The 25,256-nt window shown below is 43.7% G+C and overlaps 1 protein-coding gene across 1 annotated transcript in view; it reads right to left on the minus strand.

The window, feature by feature from the left end:
* Window positions 1–25,256, minus strand: part of specc1 (sperm antigen with calponin homology and coiled-coil domains 1) — an 85,259-nt gene that overhangs the window by 51,014 nt on the left and 8,989 nt on the right. The window contains exons 2-3 of the mRNA XM_030792756.1: window positions 14,225–14,403; window positions 13,187–13,322 (exon numbers count right to left, since the gene is read on the minus strand). Coding sequence (XP_030648616.1) covers window positions 13,187–13,322; window positions 14,225–14,371 — 283 coding nt within the window. The 5' untranslated portion in view covers window positions 14,372–14,403. The remainder of the gene's footprint in view (window positions 1–13,186; window positions 13,323–14,224; window positions 14,404–25,256) is intronic.

The raw sequence follows: 25,256 nt of genomic DNA on the forward strand, positions 1-25,256 counted from the left end.
ATATTGAGTTGACTGCGCTGGTGGCTTAATGTGATAAGATGTGAATGAGAAAAACTTGAAAAGAGAAAAGCAGTTCCATAAACGTAAACAGAGACAGCGAGGCAGACAGGTGGAGTATAAACCGCAAAGATTCAAGAATGAAGCCATGAAAACAGGAAGAAAGAGAAATCGAGTACTTTGAGGATAATGGAATAAAATTAAGCTGCAAAAAAACCCCAACCAAACAAACAAAAAAAAAACAAAAAAAAAAAAAAACTTTGAAATGATGATTTGTTTGGAATTCCACAGGCTGCACAGTGGCTCTTATGAGGAGCTGAGATAGATGATAAAGACACCTCTGGTATACACACACACACACACACAATCCCGCTGAGGGGAAGTTTCGGAGCGGGTCTAAACGTAACTCAGCACTTCTCTTGTCCAGACGGTGATAAGCACTCGCAAACAAGTGAATTCATTAGCGGCTGGCGTGGCATGCAGGAGGAGAGAATAAATCAAACAGATTGATGAATAACGATGACTACGATTGTACAATTCAAACGAAAGGAGGCCTGGGCTACATGACTCACAGGCTGAGGCTAGACACAGGGTGTCTGAGCAGTACACACATGTGGGCTGGACAAGGCAAGTTTCAAACTGTCTCTCTCTCTGTCTCTGATTGTGCTCTGAATGTCTGCAGAGGTGATGATGAGAAAGGAGACCAGGAAATACGGGTGTAAAAGGGCAATTAGTCCTCAGATGTTTACACATTGGCTTCCACTTCCATACCTCTACACAGAAATGTGTATGAGAACAGCAGGATATGACATGAAAGAGAAAGAGAGAGACAACTGAGAGAGAGAGAGAGAGAGAGAGAGAGAGAGAGAGAGAGAGAGAGAGAGACATAAACACGATGAACTGAGGAATTAAAGAATTAAAGAGAGAGAGAGAGAGAGAGACAGAAAGAGTGAATGAAATCAAAGAGACAGCAGACAGAGAGTAACAGAGACACATTCATCATCAGAGCCATCTATGCATAGAAAATGAAGGCTGAGTACTGGAAGAGTGAATTGTGTGAATAGAGTTAAAAAAGAGCTTTGTCAGACCTGACTCGTTCTCCTCTGCTCTGGCTGCTTGGTTCCCCATTACTTTGCTCCTGTTTATGTTCTGATGTTCTCCACAGTTCTGCCTTTCTTCACACACACACGCACACACACACACACGCGCGCGCACGCACAAACACGCCGGCACGTTCTAATCCATCAGCAAGCCAAGATCCTTCCAAGATCCGCCACCCAAAACAAAACCAGTCGTGCTGAGAGAGAGATGTGAAAAATATGTGTATCCTGCTGGTTTGTCTGTTCCTCTGTCTTGCTGGGAGGTAGTCCAGTTAGTGCTGTGTGGCTGTACTGGAGGGGTGGATGTGGACACACACACACACGCGTACACACACACACACTTACAGACACACACACACACTCTCTCTCTCTGAGTCACGGTGTGCCACAGTGAGACAGCAGCAGAAGCAGCAGCAGCAGCAGCCACAGTAGAGCAGAGAGTGTTTCATTAGACCTGCCCGCTTCCACTCTAATCATTACACACACACACACACACACACACACGCACATGTGCACACAGGAGGCGTGGCTTCTCATTGTCCCTCTCTCTCTCTCTCTCTCTCTCTCTCACACACACACACACACACACACACCCTGTTCCTTCTCTCTCTCTCTCTCTCTCGCTCCTGTTCTTGTGTACTCCAGTGGAGAGGGTTCAGACTGGAGTTTGTCAGTTCTGAGCAGGAACTGGGATTTGTAGCATGGCTTTCTTTGTCTCTCTTTCTCTTATTCCTTCCCCTTGAACTAAATTTATATGTAGGGAGTAGGAGAAGAGAAAAGAGAGGGATTGAAGGAGAGATACGGGCCGAAAGAAAAAAGGAGGGGTGTCCATTTGTCTTCTTGGCAGGCTGGAAAGGCAAAACCTTCTCTTCTTCTTTTCTCTACCCTCACATGTGAACTCTTCCCACCTCACCCATCCATTCTTCAGACATGGCCATTAGACCTGGCTCTGACATACACACACACACACACACACACACACACACACACGCGCACGCACACACACTTTCACCCTGTTAGTTAGGTACAAACACATGTGGGAGGGGTGTCAGACTCAGCAGGAGGTACAGAGGGAAGAGGAGAGAGTTTGTGTTCTCTCTCTCTCTCTCTCTCTCTCACTCCCCTCCTCCTCCTCTTTCTGTCTCTTCACTCATTCGCAATGCATGCTTCTAAAATATTCATGGCCATAAAAGCCAGGAAAAATGAAGTTTGATGTAAACTGATGTGTCACCCATGCTTGAATTGTCTCTTCTCCTGACAATAAAGAGAGAAAAAGAGGGCCCCTTTCTGTTCCACAACTGTTTTTCCCCCTTTTGTCTTCTTTTCTTTTCCTTTCTTTCATTCATTCCTTTCTTTCATTTCTGCTTCTCTGACTCTACCCTTGTTATCCACGTTTTTTCTCTCTTTCTCTGTGTGCTTGTGTCTGTGTTGTATCTCTCTCTCTCTCTCTCTCTCTGTGCTTGTGTCTGTGTTGTATCTCTCTCTCTCTCTCTCTGTGCTTGTGTCTGTGTTGTATCTCTCTCTCTCTCTCTCTCTCTGTGCTTGTGTCTGTGTTGTATCTCTCTCTCTCTCTGTGCTTGTGTCAGTGTTGTATCTGTCCTCTCTCTCTCTCTCTCTCTCTCTGTGTTTGTGTCAGTGTTGTATCTCTCTCTCTCTCTCTCTCTCTCTCTCTCTCTGTGCTTGTGTCTGTGTTGTATCTCTCTCTCTCTCTCTCTCTGTGCTTGTGTCCGTGTTGTATCTCTCTCTCTCTCTGTGCTTGTGTCTGTGTTGTATCTGTATCTCTCTCTCTCTCTGTGCTTGTGTCTGTGTTGTATCTGTCTCTCTCTCTCTCTCTCTCTGTGTTTGTGTCAGTGTTGTATCTGTCCTCTCTCTCTCTCTCTGTGTTTGTGTCAGTGTTGTATCTGTCCTCTCTCTCTCTCTCTCTCTCTGTGCTCGTGTCAGTGTTGTATCTGTCCCCTCTCTCTCTCTCTCTCTCTCTCTCTCTCTCTCTCTTTCTCTCTGTGCTTGTGTCAGTGTTGTATCTGTCCTCATCTCGACTTTCCCTCTGGTTTTGTCTCCATTTGCCCTTTGTCCCAACACCACTCTCCTCTTTCATTTTCACATACTCTACACTGAAACTGTATCCTTTCCTCCTTTTCTCCCACAGTATGGCCTTCTCTCTTCCTGTCTTCATCCTTCCTCGTTATCTCGCTCTGTGCACGCTTCTCCCTCTCTTTTTCTCTCTCTCTCTTCCTCCCTCTCTCCCTCCCTACCTCCTCTATACATCAGTCTCAGACTTCTGGCACAGTGCGGGCCTCTTTCTTAATCTCATTAAGGGTGTGTGTCTGTGCGTTGTGTGTGTGTGTGTGTGTGTGTGTATGCGTGTGGGCACGTGTTTTATTTTAAAGCAAACGACAATACTCCTCTGCCTTTGGAACATCCCTTTCTCTCCCTCTCTCTCTCTCTCTCTGACTCTTTACTGTCTGTCGGTCTCTCTCTGTGAGCCCATTAAGGCAGAGCCGCCCTTGGTAAATAAGCGTAAGTTAAATCCAATTTATAGCACGCTGCTTATGCCGTTTCCAATCTCAAACAGACGCAGAATGATCCCTGAGTAAACCTGATGGCTAAGTCAGCCCACACACACACACACACACACACACACACACAGAACACACACACACCCCTCTTATCAACCAGCTTGGATATGACACGCTTGTCTAATATGGGCAAAATGATTAATTTTCTCTTGTTAATCCTTCTTTCGATAAAAAAAAAAACTATCCAAGAGAATAAGCCTCGTGGGCGTTGAAGTGGGTTGTCTGAATTAGAAATGTCAGCATATCAACACTGCTTTTTTCTTGTGTGTGAGTTTCTGTGTGTTTGTGTGGGAATAAAGTTTGTGTTCGAGTTGGGTGCGTGTACATGTGTGTGTGTGTGTGTGTGTGCGCGCACATACACACCAAGACTTCAGACATTACATCTTTGAGTACAGGTGAGTGTTCCCTCGGGTCTATGTGTGACACAAAGTGCATGTCCCTGTCAGGTTCTGTGTGTGTGTGTGTGTGTGTGTGTGTGTGTGTGTGTGTGTGTGAATGTATGTTCACAACAGGGTTTTCACATTTTCACCTGTGGATATGTTTAAGTTTTTACTCTCATGTGCATGTCTGAGTTCATACTCCAGTCCACTTCTGTCTTGTCTGCATATGTGTGTGTGTGTGTGTGTGTGTGTGTGTGTGCCTTCACACTTTGCACATTTGTGTGTGAGAGCACGGTGCACATCAAGGCCAAGCCATCCTCTAAAGAGTCACAGGTACTTTCATTTATTCATACAGAGAGGAGCTGTGAGGGCCTTGGAGGGGGGTGGGGGTGGGGGGGGGCGTTGACGGAGGGTCTGCTGACTGTCTGAGCACGTTCACCACTAACGTGCTGAGCCCAATCACCAGACCGACCCCCCCTCCTCAACTCCCCTCCACTCCTCTCTCCTTCTCTACATCTCCTCATCCTTCACAATGACAGTCCAGTGAGTGATGACTCTGTCCCTCACACGAACACACACACACACACACACACACAAACACACTGCTCTTCAGAGAGTACAAAATCCCGTGCTGATTTCTGTCTGACAGCTTGAGCTGAGCTATGAAAATGGTAATGATTTCAGCTCACAGCTATGCACATGTATGAAAGACTGGACTCTATTTTCAGGTCAACATTAATCTTTAAGGCTGTTCCATATGGTACAATCTGGCCCTTCATGTTTATCATCTGCAGTCACAGACGAGGGAAATTCTGCTGACTCCAATGTGCAACAGCAAATGAAATATAAGATATTATTTTTTCCTCTTATTAAAACAATAGTATTTCACTGGTGCACACTCAAGCATCATGGAATATATGGATGCAGGACCCAGTCGTCTACAGAGTCCTACTCTTTAAGCAACAGCACTGCTTCTCTATTATCTTTGTTATGTTTGTATGAGTGTAAGTATAAATCCGTTACTTATTTATTTGTTCATCTATTAGTTAGTAAGTTAGCCAATTTTTCCCTCCTCTTTAACAGGCAATGAAAAGTCAACACAGGTATGGGACTGAAGTGCCATCCCAGAGTGAGGCAGGAGACCTGTCGGTTAAGCGACGTCCGTCGCTGAAACGCATCTCCCTGCGAGCTGTTAATGACACCGTGCGTGAGGTGAATCGGCCCAAAGCCCTGATCAACTGGGTCTATCCTTTTGGGTTAGGCACCACATGTCAACTACCTGCGTGTCCGAGATTCATCGTGACCGACAGTAACCAAATTACCTGCATGCCCCAGTTTGTAGTGACCCAGTGGGGTCTCTTTGCTCCAGCGGGTGGGGTCTCTCTGCAGGACACTGCACAGTAGCATAGTGCAAAATTGAGCTAACAGACCCTGCTCAATAGATGTGTGTTGACCAAAAGCTGGTTGAAAAGGCAGAGTCGCGCCCAATTCAAGTGAGCGTATAAAACATTTTGTTTCCTTACTGAAGTGAACACAAGTCAGAACAGTTACCAGCTTCCTCTGTTTAGGTTTTCAGATTTTATTTCATGGGAAGTTCGCTAACAAACGACTTTATTTTGAAGCCTACCAATATGTATAATAGCCAAGGAGCAGCCAATACAAGTGAGGAATTATAATAACTGGGTGTGGTCAACTTTCTGACATTTACTGACAATAGTGGGAAGAGGAAACACCTTCGCTTTTTAATTCAGTACTGAAGCACATTTAGACTGACATAAATCCCTTTCCAAAATTAATAGCTTTAATCTCACTGTATGACTAATGAGTTCAGACAAATTGTTACAACAATTTTACAAAGTATTTTTACTGGCTGTATGAAAATCTCCTACATGTGCGATCTTGTTGGGAGAGATGAGTTGGATTGGAAGAGGACATCAAAGGTCAGGTGCATTGTGTGTGCCACCACCCTCTACTGTTTTTCCTGTTCCCTTTGACTGGTCTGTTCATGTAAAATGATTGATGAAGGGTAATCTTACTCAATGTGGTAATGAGAGCCTAGGTAATGGGATCAATGGTGCACGCCAGTACCAGATAAAGACATTAGTTTGGCAAACTGGAGAAGAAATATTAAAGCTAGACCATAGTTATGGAGCACAGGAGAGACACTCCTCTCCATGCAACCTGGTAGAGACAGTCTTGGATTACAGGAGATAATTAAATAGGCTAGCTACAGCTGTAAAGTCTAGCTACAACTTTTTTTTGTTTTAAACACATTTGAACTGCTTTGATCAGGCTTGACACAGATTCACTTTGAGGAGATTTCTCCATAAGACCAAATGTACTCCTGACATCTTTTCTGTGACATTGACTGTTGATCCCAGCACCAAGACATGTAGCATTTTCAATGACTTCTCTCACTGAGTTCATTTTTGTAATGATGGTTACTACTGTGCTGACAGACCTTCGCTTTCAGAGAACTGGAGCCCTAACCTTGTGTTGTTTTTTTTATTACATGTTTAAGGGAAAATATAAATACATAAATAAACCGGGTAATAAAATAGTGAACTAACTAATTAACTTACAAAAGATAAAAAAAATTCTGATTTAGTATTCATTCATGTATTAGTTTATTGAATTACTCATTCATCTCTGTGTATATATACATACACATATATACAAACCACCCTGGCTTCTCCATCATGTGAAGTGGTTGTTTAAAAAAAGGTAATAAACTGAGCAAGTGCTTCACCCCAAAAACATCTCCGACTGACAGTATTGTCAAGAGGGTGTCAAACACCAGGCTTAGGCAGTGGCTTATTCAGGCAGTTTGCTATGTCAAAGTTCCACAGACGTGGTGGTAATCTAGCTCTCTCACTCATACGCTACATTTGAAGTGCTGAATCATTAGCTCTTTAGCTGCTGATGTCAGTGACATACGCTCCAGCCCATTCAGTCTGCCAGTGCACACAGTTACTGGGACTTTCTCAGTGGTCCTTTCTCAGCGCGGTCCAAACCCAGCGAGAGCGGACAGAGAATGGAAGCCCATGTGGAATACTTTGGACTGAACCAAAAGGAGATGCATGCTGTGCATTTTGGACGTGCTATTATCTGAAAGCACACATTCTCTGGGCTCATTGTCCCAAAGAGACCACGGATCTGAGCAGCACAATTTTAAACTGACTTGCATCAGGATAAACAAAATCAACCAAGAAAAAAAAAAAAAGAGAGAGAGAGAGAATTTCCATTTAACATTGGTTTGAGATAACAATCTACCAGAATGTTTGTCTGAGTACATGATGTATACAAACTCCCGCCAGGTGGAGGTCAGAGTGAAGCTGCAGCACTAGCAGTGTCTGTTTAAAGCCAGAATACAGACTGACAGAGGTATTTATTTATTAAGGAAAGACCAAACTCTCAGTCTAGCCTTTTTCCTCTTGCTTCACAGAGTATTTTCTTCCTCAGCGAGAAAGAGCTTCATTTAGGAATAGATGAGGTCTTTGAATAACTTATCAGGACATGGCTGGCTCTTAAATCCTCGTCTGATGGGTTTCCCGAGCATCATGGGAGGTCAGCCGTCTTGCGGTTTGGTGATGCATAAGCACTGAGCTATAATGTTATTACAGTGGAAAATGACTTCTGACACACATGGACCAATCCAACAAGTCAAACTGAAAGGGTGGTGTAAGGAAGAGTAGGCATGTATCTGATTCGTTTGTTCTTGTACATCTCCACCTTTTGCATAAGACTTTGCCTTTGCAGGGCTGTCTGTCTCTCAGCGGCTGCTCTTTAAGTGCAGTGAGACAGGTCTTGAATCAGTAAGGGGTCTGCCAGAGAACGGGATCGTATTTAACATGGTGTGAAGGAATATCAAAGGAGAGTGGTGATGAAGATGCAGCCTCAGAGATGAAGTATATGGAGAAAATTGAGACGTTTCAGCATCTCTATAATAGCTCAGCTGCTAATGTGTGGAAGAGAATGGGCCCTTCCCTCTCTCTCTAATTGGATGGAGTTTGAGTAATGTGCTGATGTGTGTTGTTCTCTTTAATGAGAAGGTTATGAAGACTGTCTATATAATATGCAAAGCCATCAAATTGCTCAACATCCTGAGCTGCATGTCACTGCCACAGTGACAGGAAACGTGAGGAATGACACATGAGGACAAAACATGAATCAATGTCAAAACACAAAGCACTTCAGTAATTTACTAATTAGCAAACTAATTCAAAATCCTGTCGTTAAGAAACACGCAAAGCTGAGTAAATGCACCACCAGCAATGGAATTTTGCTCTCTCTCTCTCTCTCAGCACCAAGTCAAACAGGACAACGTGAGAAAGCCCACTGATTCTGAGACGTTAATGTATTGTGAAAACAGGTTTTGAGAAATAACCATTATCTCTGTGTGTTTAGCCAGGAGCCTGTTGATCCTGCTACCTCTTTGTTCAAACCGAACTGTCGTAGAATGAGGTGTGGAAGAACGACTTTGACACGAGAAATGTGAAAACAATATGATGACAGCAATAATGACTCCACTCTCACTGAGGGCTAGGGGGAAGATCTGAAACACCTGTTTGTCTGATCTGTTCATTACGTAACAACGGAGTTACCCTAAGGAAGACAACCTCTACCTCTTAAACCTCACTGAATTGGAAGTCTGTCCTGTTCAGGACCAGGCTTTGGAGAAAAAAAAAACCCCCAACAACAGCAACGGCAAAAAAACCCCAAATGTAGCAGAACATGGTGAGACTCATGTTGCATTAATCCACTGTGATAATGTGCCAAAATAAGACTTATGACATTTCATTCTAAATACCACACTCGAACTTGAAACCCAGTGTACAGTCTCTTCTCTGGGCTTCTCGGCGCATGGCATTTTTACATGACTGACAGATCTAATCCTTTTTTCCCTCATTGCTTCCTTCACACACCAACTCACTGGCTCTCCACAGACCTGTTCAAATCACATCTGATCACATCTATAGTCAGTATGCATGGCTGGGCGCAGCTCAGAGATCATGTGTTTAATGGAATCACTCTGCTCAGCCGTCTGGAGACCTGTCAGACACACCAGCCGCGTGGGACCGGCATGCCCAGACCTGCCAAACCGAGGCCCTCCGCTCTGTCTCCTCCACAGAAGCCCCACTGAGAGCCTGCTTACTGGGACAGGGAATAGTGTTGGTGTATTTCTGCTCAGACTGAGGTGATTCCAGGTTTTAAACCTGTTGTGTGACTTTGTCAAATTGACTGATGCCACAAAAAAAAAAAAAAAAACCCTCCAAAAAAACCCAAAAAACAAAAAAAGACAATGAAAATAATCGCATTATGATCACAAAGTGAACTACTGGAGCCAGAGTGTTTTATTTAGGCCGGCGTCAATTACATTCATGTTAAAACAGAAATATATTTGGAATTTGAAAACCACATTTCGAGTACACAGAGTGGTACAGAGGAATGAGGAGAAGGCTTGTGGTAAGTCTGTGCTGAATTACATGAAAGCCTGGTTGCGAAACAAGCATTACTGGTCTTAATTTACAGAGCCATCAAAGTGTATGGTAATTAAAAAACAGTTAGCTTGGCCTGTACAGAAGAGCCCACACAGGAATGACTGGTAAATAGCTGTAAATCTGAAATATGCTCAAACACAAACTTTCTCAATAGTGTGTGAGGACATGATTTAATTAGGCTGAATAAACATACTCCAAATGAGCTTCCATTATTACCATGATAAAACCAAACTGACATAACCACAGACACACACGTATATCACACACACACAAACACACACACAAGAAAAAAACTACAGAAGACTTTTGTGCATTTTAGCACAGTTAGCACAACATCTAAAGCACATTTAGTCTCAGACTGAAGATTAATACAAAAGAACAGCAGTTGAGACAGAACTGGAAGAGGAAGACAAAGCTCTTGGTTTTACAGTGCATTTCTGGTATTTGAACAGAAAATTCAAAGTCTTTACAAAACCCAAAATGCAATTAGCACTAGGCTATCTGTGAGTACTGAGAATGTGTTTCGTAAAGGCAACGTTTAGCCTTTTGAAGCATCGACCCATTTTGACAACAGTGTTCCTGTAATTCAATCACAAAGGCACTATTGTCTGGTACGTTATTTACTACGATTTTGCTGTTCACATTTTTATATCTGATAAGTGTATCAGTGTGTGCAAGACTAAGTAAAAACAGGTTCAGATCCTGTCTTAAAGACAAATGTAAAAAGATGGTGATTTGTGCTGTTTCCTGTGAGGGTGAATGAGAACAATATCTACGTGATTAAACATATTTTGAAACATATATACAACTCACACGCCGCATAACGTCCGTTTGGGCAGCGTCTGACTGCATATACGTCCATGGTCCCATAAGGTTCTAATAGAGTTCAGAAATCCTGATCGGAGAACGGGATGTATCGGACGTAACCCGACGTCGCGAACGCAACAGCTTCCCACACGCAACACGGGTATCTCATGTCTCTTGTATCCAAAGCGATTGTGCTGCCAGGCATGTAATGGTACAGTACATATAGGCCTATAACCTATAATACATATGTCTTGATAGTCATAATAAACGCCTGCGTTACTGGCTTATGTATGTACTGTACTGTACTTTCTATCGTTATTTTGATGTGAACTTTCCTCACTTAGACTTAAAAAGTTTACAGTATAACAGTGGATGCTTCGACTTGTAGGCAGCAGTATATAATATGGTGTTTGCACAACATCCAAATCACATAACACCCTATTTCACAGAACGTATTGTGGACGTTAAGCGACGCATGACTGTATATATACATTATATATTATTTATTTTATTTACTTATCTCTTTTTTTTTTTTTTTACATTTTTTTAAATTTGTTTTTCAGTTGAATTATATTTAAAGTTCAAGAAAGTCCAGGGTTAAAAAGACATTTTTTCGTCTATAAGTTCATCTATAATTGTGATTATGATTTTTGCCATATTCGAGCAGCCCTAATCTGAAATACCAAAAGACATCAAAGTAAAGATTATAATATGAAAAGGGCTCAACTTGCCCTTTTAAAAGCTGGAATCCTTCACCTCCCTGTCCTACTGAATAAAATCCAGTTACTGTCCAGAACACAGTCTTCACTATGGGGTTAAAAATAACACAACAACCACAACAAATGGAAGAGGCAGAAGCTATTTGTTCTAATTTAATAATTGACTCCAGCCCAGCTCTGGTATTCAGTAACAATGCCAAACCCCAGTGATGTCAATCATTCCTGGCAGTACAATGTGGCACTACATTACAGCTACGTAATTGGCCAATGCATGCCACACCCACACATGAATGACACATTGCCATATACACGCAAACAGATGCACACGCAGAAACAAAGCCACATGTTCTCTCTCACACAAAGACAAAGGTGTGAGCTGGACACAGACTCACACACACACACACACACACAAACACACACGCACACAAACACACACACGCACACAAACACACACACGCACACAAAGAGAGAGAGAGAAACTGAGAGAGAAAGAGAGAAAAGACACATACACATACTTTCAGACCAAAGCAGTCCTCAAAGTAGTCACTAAAGACCAAAGCCCATGTTTCTTCCTTTCTTCCCTCAGTCGGACGCCTTGATATAGAGAGTGAGAGAGTGGAAGCAGACAGGACTAGGCCAAGGCCCAGAGCTCTCCTCCTCTTCTCAGTACAGTCATACAGACATGCTGACAGGAGGACGGATAACACAGTCAATGTGTTCATTCACCCAACCTTACTCCCCTTAACATGCACAAACTCACACAGACACAGACGCAGACACAGACAACACAGTTACCTGTGTCTGTATCACTCTCACAGCGGTCAGAGAAGCAGAGGTAAGTATCTCTCTAGCAGATGAAATGTCCAGATTTGTGTTGTGTGTGAGAGAGATGGTGGCGTGCCACAGTGATAAAGCACATCTTAGGTAATATGTGTGTGCTGCAGTAGCACAGTAGGCACAGATAAGACCATGTGAATGTCTCTCTCAAGTTCAGTCCTGACCCAGACTTCAACTCTCTGTGTCCTACAACAAAGTGTCTGAAAGATCCACATGTGTACACAAACACAAAGACAATGCATGGACACCCAGACAACCCCTGTCAAGTGAACAATGGCAATGAAAGTTAACGATGATCAAAGTCTTGTGTTTTCTCCTTTCACAAGCTAATACCGGTGACAAAGGCATGTTTTCTGTATGATTTCAGCTCAATATGAACACAGTTCAAAGACTTTGCTGTGTCAACAGCAAAAACAATCATCACTTCGACTATGTTTTCTTGGTAGCGCTCCTATTCAAGACCGAATTTAGCACTCAGACCTTAAACCTTCACCTGTACATTCCGTGTCAATGGGTCAAAGAACTACAACCCACACACTGAACTCACGCTTTCACTGATTTCAGAATGTTTCAATACAGATGAGGCAAACACACAGTGATGACTGGGGGCCCTCTAGTGGTCAAAAGCAGAATGTCTTTTTCTGGCTCATGAGATGAGTGTGGCCATGGAGAAGATTAGGAGCGGTGTCACTGTAAAATCAGCTAATGGCTGAATAAGCAGTATAACATGACCTGAGCATTATAAAAGCTCATGTTTTCGCCCACGCCACGCTGATTCAGCATCCCCACTGCCAACCATTACATTTATAAGGAAAACAGCTTGGGAGAGATGGCATTTATTTTGAACTGAACACACACACACACACTGTTTTTACGACATTTAGTGGGTCATTCTTTAAAGGTCTCACATGCCATACTATTTCTATTTATGCTACAAAAGAGGAGGAAGCTCTGTAATGTGTGCTAGTGTTCTTAGACTGTAACTTGTGTGTTAGTGTGAGTGTATTTGAGGAAAACCATTTGTGTGTGTGTGTGTGTGTGTGTGTTTCAATGTGTATCATCCAAGAAAAACACATCTGTGAGTGTGTGTGTTTGTGTGTGCATATATGAGTGAGTGTGTACGTGTGAGAGAGTGCGTTTATGTGTGTGTGTGTGTGTGTGTGTGTGTATGTCTGTTTATCTGTTTGTGAGTCAGTGTGTGTGTGTGTGTGATAGTGTTTAATGATATCACTGCACCGCTGACTGTGTGCTGGAGCAGTTCTCTCCTACCTGATTGGCTGCGTGTTCTGTTATCTGCCAGGTCAGAGATGGCTCCCGTAGTCACCGTCTTCTTCATACGAGACGCTGCCGCCGCTGATCCCAGAACAGGCTTAGCCAAAGCATCATCACTGCTCGCCCTCTTTAACTACACCGCGGAAACACCAACAAAGGAACATTTCACCCATTGTTCTGTGTTTTCCATAACAGAGATCTTACTTTAAAACTACTCCATCCGCGGGTATATGACGCATTCAGTTGGCTGTGATAACTGAGTTTGAAGATTGTAACAACCAACATCTTTAGCTGGAAACAACTGGGGTATATGAGGTCATTGTTTGGCGGCCTCAGATCTCTGTCTCATGTCTCCCATTGTTTCCAGTTATAAGGACACTAATGTTAGCGTCCAGGCATCACCACCACCACAATTAAACCCTCGTCAGCAGTTGTTAAAAACATGATCGCAGGGGGGAAAAAAGCACAAAAAAACCAGACCTGTCCCTTCATGAAGATCTTTACAGGAGATAAAAATATTTAAAAGTGAATATTGTGTGTTAAATATAGAGTGTGACATGTGTGCATAATTATACTATTCTGAGACAATGGGTTGGTATGGAAAGTGAATGAGATTTACACTAGGTCACAGGTTGTGTTTTAACGTCTGCAGTATATTGGTCAAACCAAGTCCCTTTAGCCGACTGATGTTGGGCAAGGTTTCCTGAAGGTTACCAAGCCCAAGGCAATGACGAGATCGAGAAATTTTAATCTTCAAATTGGAAAGCAGCCTCTCCACCGCCATCCCAACACCCCCCCCCCCCCCCCCCGCCCTCAAAATGGAACAGCGACTCTCCTTCACCTCTTTTCATCTCATCCCCCTTTCTTCATCGAAATCCTGTGTCACCACCCTCTCCGCCTTTTGACACAATCTCTATCTCAATCTCTCACGTCGCTTCCTTTTCTGACTCCATCACTCTTCTCTGCTCTCTCTCTCTCTGACTGTACTCAGGAGCCTGTCCCCGTCCCACCCCCACGCTGAGCTGTGCTACCCACCCTGCTGAGGCGAAGGTCTGCCGAGATGGTGCTGGAGGATCTGGACGTTTTCATGCCTGTGTTGGAGGAGGGGGCCGAGGTCAGCCGTGCCCGATCCTGGGCACCTGTCTTGGGCAGCGCCACCTTGGTGGTGCCCCCTTTCAACATGGTTGTCAGATGTCAGTCTCTTACTTCTGAACCTGGAGAGGAGAGGAGAGGAGAGGAGAGGAGAGGAGAGGAGAGGAGAGGAGAGGAGAAGAGAGGAGAGGAGAGGAGAGGAGAGAGGAAAAAGAGGTCATGTCAGTGTCATAGCAGAGTCAGTCTGTACTCATGGGCTGAGTTAAGAGCAGGAAATGCAGCAGTCCCACAGGGACTGGATTAAGTGGACTAATGCTATCCCACTATGAGAAGGGAACACACAGCTGATAAAATTTCATCGTTATCCATCAGAATGACTGCCTCATGTGACAGGTGACCACTAAGAGACAAAAGACAAGCACATTCCGATTTTCAGATCACGGGTACCAGATATATAGCAGACGCACTGAGTTTGATTTACTGTTAAGATTTAGAGGTTTGAAATTTGAAAAACACCATATGCATGTACATGATATGACTGCTGATAATGTAAAGATATGTGATTAAAGAAGGAGAAGAGGATGCTGTAAAAGTGAATACTGGAATAAGGAAAAAAAAAAAACGAGTGAGAGAGAAAGAGATGGAAAAAGGATGGGGTGTTAATGGACATGTACAGTGGCACTTAAGACAGCCAAGACATATTAGGCCTTCACACACATGGCTGTTTGACTCAGCTCCCCTGATGAGACATTTCCTGTGACAAGGTGTTACAGTTCAGAGAGAGAGAGTACGAGAGAGAGAGAAAGAGAGAGAGAGACAGACAGCAGACAGAGAGAGAGAGAGACAGACAGAAGCAGACAGAGAGAGAGGGAGAAAGAGACAGAGAGAAAAAGAGAGCGAGACAGACAGACAGACAGACAGAGAGAGAGAGAGCAAACAGAGAGAGAGACAATACTTTCAGAGATCCCACATGTTGCTGAGCTGTAGCCGACAGTTGAGTACATTAGACTGAAACAAACCGACGTTAGAGAGACTGGAGTAAGGGCAACTGCACAGACAGGCTTCATAGCCCTTCCCATCAAATCTTCAATCACAGGGTGAGACATGCTCCTATCTGCACCAGAGCAGATGGATAAACATTACTGGTCTGTACGAGGTCTGGAGCAGGGTCGATTTGGGAAAGGTCAATAAGTGCATTTACAGTCAGTCTGGACGGGAGATCAACTGCAGTCTGCCCTTTACGCACTTACCCTCAAACTCGTCTGTCCACAAATGCCTGACTAAAGGCCTTCCTCCGAAAAACGCAAGTATTAATGACCTAAGTGAGTAATTTGACAGGAGTGGATGGTAGGTCATCAGCTGAGGAAAGTGAGCTCCCTTTCACTCACAGAACTGTAAGAGGGAGAGAGAGAGAGGAAGGGAGAGAGAGAGAGAGAAAGGGAGTGGGGTAATGAGTCCTGTAGTCTGGCCCCAGGAGGTCCCAGGGGGGTGGGGCTTTATTGATTTGACTCATGGTGGGGTTTAAAGGTACAAACACTAGGCTGTTAATAGCCAGGGTCTCTGGAGCAGTGAAGGGCCAGCATTCTGCTCTAATGCCCTTTACCAACAAACACGGGTCGGCTCAGGTCACAGGGCTTTCTTCATCAGCTGCACTCATTTTCTTTTTATTTCTCTTCCTCTCTCTCTCTCTCTCTGTCCCTCCTCATCTCTCTTGCTCTCCGTAGTGCTTCCTTCCTTCCCCCAGCCCCCCCCCCCCCCCCCACTCCACCCCATCTACTAATTACTGCAGCAATGCTGAAACATGTTGTATTCATTCAAACTGCCTATGAAACTGTACTGTACTGGACTTGTGTTTCCATGGATACCTGTGAATGTAATGTGGGTGTCAGACTTGTGATCTCATACCTGGTTTAACTGCAAGTTCTTAAACGATATTGTGAATTACAATTAGGAAAAATCAGAGTTCATCAACAGGCAACAGGAACAGAAAACTCTGGCTGAGAATAATGACTTACCCTCTTCCCCTAGCAGCAGTTAGACAGTCTGCTACATGGTCAAACTAACAGGCCAATTACACATTAAATACGTGACCACAAAAATATCAGACATGCATCTATGTTCAGCTGTTTATATGACATGTCAGTTTAGAGATTTAGGGTTGCTGGGCTAAACCTAAATTAGAGAGAAAGGCAGCATTCACAAAACGAGTCTATTTTAAGAGATCAGCAGACAGGGCTGTGCAACTCACATAACAAGCACGAAAAATCTAATTAAAGTCAAATTAAAAAGCACGTCTTCCTCCTCACACTTTAGCAAACACCTCCGCAAAAATGCCATCCAAAACTGGTGAAAAAACCCCCCAAAAAAACACTTATTGATTTATATTTCGGAGGGAAAAAAAGACAATTTTTCTTTCATGTCTGGATATAAAAGATCCGGTGGGGCTATAAAGTGGGACAGTAATGACTGTGAGCGAGAGCTCTTTCTTTCAGACAGGCAGAGCTGAAGGTGTGTGTAAGGTGAGACGTATGTGTGTGTAATGAGAGAGAGTGCGCAGGGACTTATCTGATTACGACCCACACAGTCCGGTCTGTCTGAGGGGCCAACGGGTCAGGTATTGGAGAGAAAGACAGAGAGAGAGAGGGAGAGAGAGAGAAAGAAAGAGAGAGAGAGAAAGAGAGAGAGCAAGAGAGAGAGAGAGAGAGAGAGAGAGAGGGAGAGAGAGAAAGAGAAAGACAGAGAGAGAGAGAGAGAGAGAGCACCTCACAAAGGAACAGGAGGTCACTCAGAGAACTGTCTTCCCGTCTTCCCAAGTCTTACCATCATACGGTCAAGGCCTCAGGTTCACACCAGCGTTGGACCATGAAAGGCAAATCTCTATGCAATTTTAGACTCAAATTGAATGTGGTGGAATGAGTGTAGATATGTTCTGCTACACTGACCACGTTACACTTCATTTCAATTACCAGGTGTCCCGCATCTCAATATACTTCCCATAGAAAATCCTATTTTCTATCTGTCATGGTAATGTACATTCCATCACACATAACTGTGTCTCTATGCACTGGACTAGATAAATGACTGATGCATAAAACCTAATTTACAGATACACATTACACGTCCTAAGCGTGTCATTTCTGCTAATGCGCTTAACTACATCCTATACTCAAAGGATGTTCTATTCTACATCCTCACCACTGCACAGATGATTAAAGGACAAATATGTGAGTGCTTTGAAGACTGATCCATGAATATCACTTATTTAAAGACAAACACAGACTTCTCTGGTTATTCTAAAGTGCTTTAGGAATAAATTGTGCGTGAACACACTTCCAGAATGTCCTAAGGCTGTCCTGTTTCACACACTGAGTGCACAGCGTGGCCCGGTGGGCAGACAGTTATGTAAAGATGACTTTTAATGTCTCACTGAGGCAAAAAGAGACCATGAAAAGCGGCCCATGTCACTATTCCCAACTAGGAACGTATGAGTAACAGACTGTTTCAGGAAAAAAAAAAAAAAAAAAAAGCTTAATGATTGGGCACCAGATCTACATTGGGAATTTAAAGGGAAAGAGAGCAATTCTATAGAGGCTTTAAAAATAGTTCACGTCTGAAAGCCAGAACAAAGGCCTTTATTAATTTTGTCGGTGTGTGCGGGCTGGGGGGAGGGAGGGGGGGTGTCTGCGTTGTTGTTTTTTTGTTTGTTGTTATTGCAGTTATTTTGCCAAGAGGGATCATGACAGCCAGCTGCAAGAAGTAGCATTTTAATCCTAAAAAAAAGTGGTTGACTCTTCTGCTGTGAATGGAGGTGACTCACAGAAGTCTCTCCTCCATCCTTCACCACCCTTCACTCTCCTCAGGTACAATGTGTTTTCTGTTCCATTCAAGACATTTTACATTCTGATCAGAAGGTGCAAAGACATACAACAAGTCCTTAGGCCCTTTCCGTTAAAGGCCATTCAATAGTTAAAACAGCACAGTTATATCATCTGATTTCATTTCCCTTCAGGAGACTGTGACTATTTAAAAATCAGAACATGCGCAGCATGTGTAGAGCAATAACACAACGTGAAGTGCACAACCCCACAGGCAACGGTACAAAACCACCACACAGCACATTTCTCAGGGGATGCACATATTGTAGCCTCAGAGGCTTGTGGGTGAGCTATATTGGGACTTTGGTCGCCATGGTATCCTTTCTCTATATAGCCATCGCAACTTTCTAAGCATTAGGCCTAGTTAGGCAAATAGCTGGGGGGGACAAAAATGAGTAAAAATATGGAATATGATCTGCAGTTACCCCACCCATAAGTATGGGCTTGTCCTTTTTCTTAATTATACTTACTTTTGAGAAGAGATTTCAGTTTTATTCCTCATGTGGTTTGTTCCTAAAAGCAGACTGACATTGTGGGTCAGGGTGACTATAACTAGAAAACATCTCTGTTTTTCCTCATTAGTTTCTCTGCCTCATGTCTTCTCATACACAAAGATACGGGTTTAAATCATAATAAAGCATCTCAGTTACTCCGCTCAACCAGCCTTAGGCCGAGATCAGAGCTTCTGAGAGTCTGAATAATCCTCTTCATTACGAAAAAGAAACCCATTTATAATTTGCTGGCTTAATTACTTGCTGAACTAAATCATTTAGTTCTCCCAACTTTGCACTTTTCCTTCAGAGACACACTGCAGCATTTCGTTCACCAACTGAACGGATCTGAGAACATCAGCCCTTTGATGCTGGATTGGACACAGGCTACATTGAAAGGGCATTTGTTCTGAAACCTCCTGGTGCATATTCCAGAGCAAAAAGAGAGATTTTTTTTAAAGAGGCACAGTGAGCTCCTAACGGGATCTAATCTTAGGATCTCATGAGTCATTTAGACCCATTAGATTTCTGTAATGGGTCATTAGACCCATTAGATCCTAATGGTCCCGAGAGAGCTGGTGGAGAAAGCGTCAAAAGAACAGATTGAAACTGGACTGAACAGACAGCCACAGAGACAGCCCTACCTGATTCTGAGGCACTCAAATCAAGACACAGAACAGATCTATTTCTGCAGGTGTGACAGTAACTGCAGTTATCATGTGGAGCATGAGGAGAAAACCTACACAATGCTGGGCAGAACATCAGGCCTAAGGCCTCAGACCTCAGCCGTGTAAATGATAAATGAGACCAAACATTACATCTCAGTTCAATAATTCAACAATTCTCTTTGTTTGAGGAGACGATCTTTCTCCTCCAAAGCGAATCACACAGACAGAAAGACAGGGAGAGAGTTCTGCTTCTCACACTCCCCGTTCTGATCCTATTTCCTCTCGTTCGGCGATCCAACACGCCGGAGGGAAGGCGTGCGAGGCCCCCGTAGCACTGAATAACCAAAGCACCGATGATTCTGCAGTGGTAAAGAACCAAATGACTGACACGTGCTGCAGACAGAGTGAGTGGGCACCAGCAGAGAGTGGGCACCAGCACAGAAAAACAATCCCTGGCACTGAGGAGTCACAATAACAGCTCCAAACTCACCACAGTCAATCTGTTACGGGGCTAATGCTCCTGTTTTGCCGTGAATCATCCTCCTTAGATAATATGTGCTTTATTGGTCACCACGCTGACAGGGTTACTGCATCGTAATCAGCAAATCGATTAACTGAACATACACTTTTGTCAAATAACTACACACAGTCTTCAGTCAAGCCCACGCCTCTTTCCCCTAACAACGTATCATTTCAAAGCTAGGAGGGACTTGGTGGTATCAGCATATTTCACACTCCACATAAGACCTGAGGTCCTTCAGCCTCTGAAACACAAAAGACTTAAGTGCAGAAACAGCAGAAAGGTGCTCCAGAGCCTACCTGAGTCGTTTTTAAAGAGCCCTTTGATCCCAGTCAGGGTCTAAGCAGGTCGGTATGCTGACAGTTAGAGAAAAACGAAAGAAGGAGGTGCTCTCTTTCGGAACATTGTTGGCAAAAACCGCATGTGTGAAAAGGGTCTCTCTCTCTCTCCTTCTCTCTCTCTCTCCTTTTAGGGGGGAGGAGGATGAGGCAACACTCAACAACCTGCTGTCAGCTTCCTGTTGCTGTTTTTTAAGGAAGACAGAGAGGAAGTACATTATGAGTGTTCTCAGTCTGTGTGTGTGTGGTAGCCATGCTTCTGTTAACTATCCCACTACCGTCATGACTGAATAAGGGCTAGGCTGATGCGGTTACTGTGGCTGAGAATTAGGCTCACGCCTACATACTATGTGTGTTATCAGCCATACCCAGAAAACTTGGTAACTAAAAATGCACAGAGGCAAGTGACAGCTAACAGTACATACAACCCAGCCAGGATCACAGTAAAACAAATTATTCACGTCATTAGAGCACCCACACATACGCAGTTGAATTTGCACTAAAAACACGCTCATAAAAATTCTCAACAGTCCATCTTGAGCATCTAGACAGAGAAAGTGAAGACATGCTAGTGTCCACGCGATTCAGGCCAGAGCGGCTGACTTTGCCCGGGCCAGCAGGGTGCTAGTGAGAGTGTCTGGTGCAGAATGACAGGCCAGGGCAGAGCTGAACAGAGTGGATGCTGGGCTGAACCCCAGGGCCTGGGTCACTTCCTCTCTTTGATCTCTCAGTGCTATCATCAGCCCTTGATTTTACTGCTTTAATATCTAACTATTTAAAATGACTAAGAGAACATGTCAGAATGACCCTGACAAGACATTTACAGGGCAGGAATGTTCCAGAAATATTCCATTTTAGATCTCTGTCATGACGATCAATGTAATGCTGAATGTAAAAGACACAAACTGCGCCTGGCTAAGCTGTGCTTCAGGGCAAAGACGTACGCTAACGATATTTTCAATAACTCCAACCAAAGGATGTGAAACAATAGATGTGAGCCCTGGGGTGCTCCCCTGTACATGAATGCAGTTAACATTACACTTTACGCATGCAACATGATGTAAGTGACCGCCACTCAAACAAATGAAAGAAGAACCTCACCCAAAATGAAAGATTTCAATTCCTCATAACAGCAGATGTCACATAATTAACTTTATCAGATGAAAAAAAAAACAAAAAAACAGCAAAAACTCCCAGAGGTGTGAGAAGGATAAAGAGAAATAGCTTTACTTACTGGAAAAAGGAACTGGTCCCTGAAGCAGGAGAGATGTACAAATCCAGACTGTGAAAGAGTAACTTAGACTTTAGTGCAAGTTGCCTATGAGTTCAGAGCAGCTCTCTCACACTGCAGTGTCAGTCAGTCACACACCAGTTATCCATACAGCCCAGACAGAGACCCACTCCTGCCTGTCTACACACTACACACAACCAGCAGGACACCAGAGTGAGGGAGGGAGAGCGAGAGAGAGAGAGAGAGAGAGAGAGAGATGGAAGTATCCCCCTGTTTATCGTCACAAGCTCAAACAGCAAGCATGGTATAGGAGCAGGGGCAGGGACGAAAGATTCATTTTCAGACTGAACATTACTTTGACACAGTGCTACTGGTAGAAGGCACTTAATTCTATATCTGACTTGGTCATTTTAGCCAACAACTGCATCCCAGTCTATCGGTCCAAGCCTTTGCCTTTCCTTAAACCAAAGTCACTAGATTAACCTGTGACCATGTGGGCTGGCAGCTGATGTCCAGGAGTCACAACAATGTTTTTGTACACGCAGTCATCCTGAAGTACCGCTTTGTAAACAGTCCTTAGAGGAGATGTGTGCTTTTATTCATACACCGGGGTTTTTCACATTTGAAATATCTGAGGTTCTAAGCAGATGCTGTTTCTGTTGAATGGATGCAGTCATACCTAATGTTTAAATCTCCTTTTCTGAGAGTCGGAGACACAGGCTGACAAAGCACATCTTTGTGTTTCTAAAAAGAGCACATGAGTGGAATAGTGACGAGAGAAAACGGTTTTCAGCTCGAGAACATATTCAGCATAACGCTATTCTCCTTTTTATATCTTACCCAATTAAAGTCACCCAGCAATACAAGGTCATACACAATGAAGAGAGAGAGAACATAAGAACAAAACTAGAGAGAGAGGGAGAGAGAGGGGGAGAGAGAGAGAGAGAGAGAGAGAGAGAGAGAGAGAGAGAGAGAGAGGAAGAGAGAGAGAGAGGAGGGGAGGGGAGGGAGACATTGAGAGATACCCAAAAAGCAGAGCAGAGTGTCAATTCAGAAGAAAACAGGCGTTTGCGGTCGGCACCAAATGTGGAACTTTGACGGACCACGTTTCTGAGCTACTCGAAAGGAAAAAAAAAAAAGCCCTTGCTCAGAGCCCCTGTTAATGACTAAGAAATTTGAGGAGATTTTTTTTTTTTTTTTTATGAGCCACCGCATCCTGTTTTACACCCCGGCACGTAACAGATCTTGAGGCGTGATTAACAGAAAAACTGCATGCTTCGCGCTGACAGAAACAAACTGAGTCTGATAGAGGGAGCTTTGCTTTAAAGCTGTTGCCAGAACACACAACACTCGAGCCACTGTCTGTGTGCCACTCCAACCACCAGCTCTGAAGAGCTATTCAGCACACCCAAACATCATCTACATCCTACTGGAGAGCAGAGTGTGGAGAGGATCAGGAGAAAGAGCCTGTTTGGGCTTTAGGCCTTAAGCACTAAGAGAAACATAGGAAAGTCCATTAAGTAAACAGAGACATTGGGGGGTTGGGGAAAGTATGGTTATCCAATGCCAAATCATAATATTACGGTAAAGGTTTTATGACCGCAGAGTATGAAAACATACCCACCGGGGGCTAACCTGAATCTGAAATTTGAAAGCTAAAAAAACACATGTTGTCGCTGTTTGAAAAACATTTCTCAGTGCGTCTTTGTCTTCTTTTCAAACACACGCAGTGAAGTGCTGATGAGTGTGCTTTCAGTAAGAAGAACAACAGTCCTCATCTTCTCAGGTGCCTTTGAGTCCTATGGCGTGACGCTGGCCAGGCCGTTGTACTGAATGACTGAATGTGTTAGGCAGAGAGGCTCTAGAATCACACTGTAACTAATAGAACAGAGCGTCAACAGTTAAATAATGCAAAGCAATGCAGCGAAGCAGCAGACAGCCAACAGGCTCACTCTCATACAGCCACCTGTTGTGTGAAGGGAAACTAGAGGGAGACAGGCAGAGAGGAAGGAAGACAGCGAAAGAGAGAGAGGGATCTGACATGAGAGGAAGTATGCACTAGTAAATATACTTTGTGTATTTCTCTCTGAAAGGAGACACCATTATTTTCTCTGCTTAACTGCCAGGGGCTGGGGTAATGCATTTGTAAAGGTGAGGTTAAACACTCAGCTCATTTAGATGTGACCTGATAAACTCTCTGAGGACAGGATGACTGTTTCCAAAGAAAAGAGGCTTGTTTGGATGTTCATAGTTTTAAGTGGGCTGCACAGACACACTGAACTGTCTTTGAAACATAGCCTTCGTATATAATGAGATGCCTTTCTATGCACATAGACTATGTGCATCTGCTGTTCAAAAATAAATAAATAAATAAATAAAACAATACACGAACACAATACATCAAAGTAAAGACAAAAATGACAAATCCCAAGTCAAGGCTTGACTATTGATTTAACAGAATGAAAAATATTCTTTTTTTTTTTTTTTTAGTCCCAGTAGTGTTGTTTGAAGTCAAGCACTGGCCTACAGACAATGGAATCCTATTGTGATGCATGACATTCCATCACCACTCAAAAACCAGTAGACAAAGGCGGTCCAGGCAATCCCAGAGCTGCCCTTGTCCAGCCATTCACTGTGGCCTTGAGCCAGTGAACGGAGGCCGGCTCCCACATAGCAGGTTTCGTACTAAAAGATTCCACTTGTATCTTATTCTGTCGTCACTCTATGACAGATATTCCAAGACTAATATATTGAGGTCTAATTAGCCAAGCTCTGAGTAGCCCTTCTGTTCTATGCACTAGCCGTGGCTCTAGGCCCAAGAACCGTGGGACTGGTTCCCACACAATGGTCCAAAATACAATCCCATCTTTTTGAGTTCAATTCTATGACAACCTTAAAGACAAACAGATCAAGACCTACGTTACTCCAGCCCAAAGCTTTCCAGCTGTGGCTTTGAGCCCGGGAAAGGGGGCGGCTGGCTCCTACGCAGGAAAAAAGCCATCAGCTTACAGACGAAGGTCACACAGAAACTACTGCTCCATAGGCTATACGCTTCCATTCTCACTAGGACCTCTCTTAAACTGCCCATAAATGTCATGTTAAACTTCAGACATACATCCTTAAATAATTTCCTATGAAGGACACTATATCACAGTTATTCTTTGCGGTGTCTTGGGTTTATGGCTTTTCCTTTAGTGTGTGTCAGTCACACTCCCTGTACTGCTATCTTCATCTTTGACTTCACTACAAACCAGCACAGCAAGTCTGCTAAGCATATGGAGTCCATAGAAAAAAACCAGTTACAACACTGAGGGAACTGGCCTTCTCCTCTTGCAGGCTATTGGACTAAGACCTTTCATTTTCAACACGCAGTAAAAATGAATCCACGGAAAACTACCTGAGGAGCTAGCTCTGGTGATGGTCTCAAGACCTCAATATCAATGGGCTTAACTGGACATATCCTTGAAGTAAACACAGCTTACCGACATGCGTGAAATCAGCTAGCTGATTCAGCGAGAAAGTCACTGACATTACTCATAAACAGGGCGGAAGCTGCTCTTCTAACACAGATACATGGGGAAAAGAGACTGTCTAACACTCTGTGCTTAAGATTGAAGACAGTGCAGTGTCAAAAGAGGACAGTGTGTGTGTGTGTGTTCCCGGTGCTTGTGTGTTAAGAGCGTAAAGAGGACAGTGTGTGTTCCCGGTGCTTGTGTGTTAAGAGCGTGCGTGAAAGCCACGTTTTTCCACGTCAGCGGATCCCTCACATCTGCTCAGCACCTGGAACTGCTGTACGAGTGTCTGAGTGTGCGTGCGCGTATGTGTGTGTGTGTTAAGTGCTAAGTCATGAAC

Source organism: Chanos chanos, chromosome 15 (assembly GCF_902362185.1).
Source record: "Chanos chanos chromosome 15, fChaCha1.1, whole genome shotgun sequence".
In the NCBI taxonomy this organism is placed as follows: domain Eukaryota; kingdom Metazoa; phylum Chordata; class Actinopteri; order Gonorynchiformes; family Chanidae; genus Chanos; species Chanos chanos.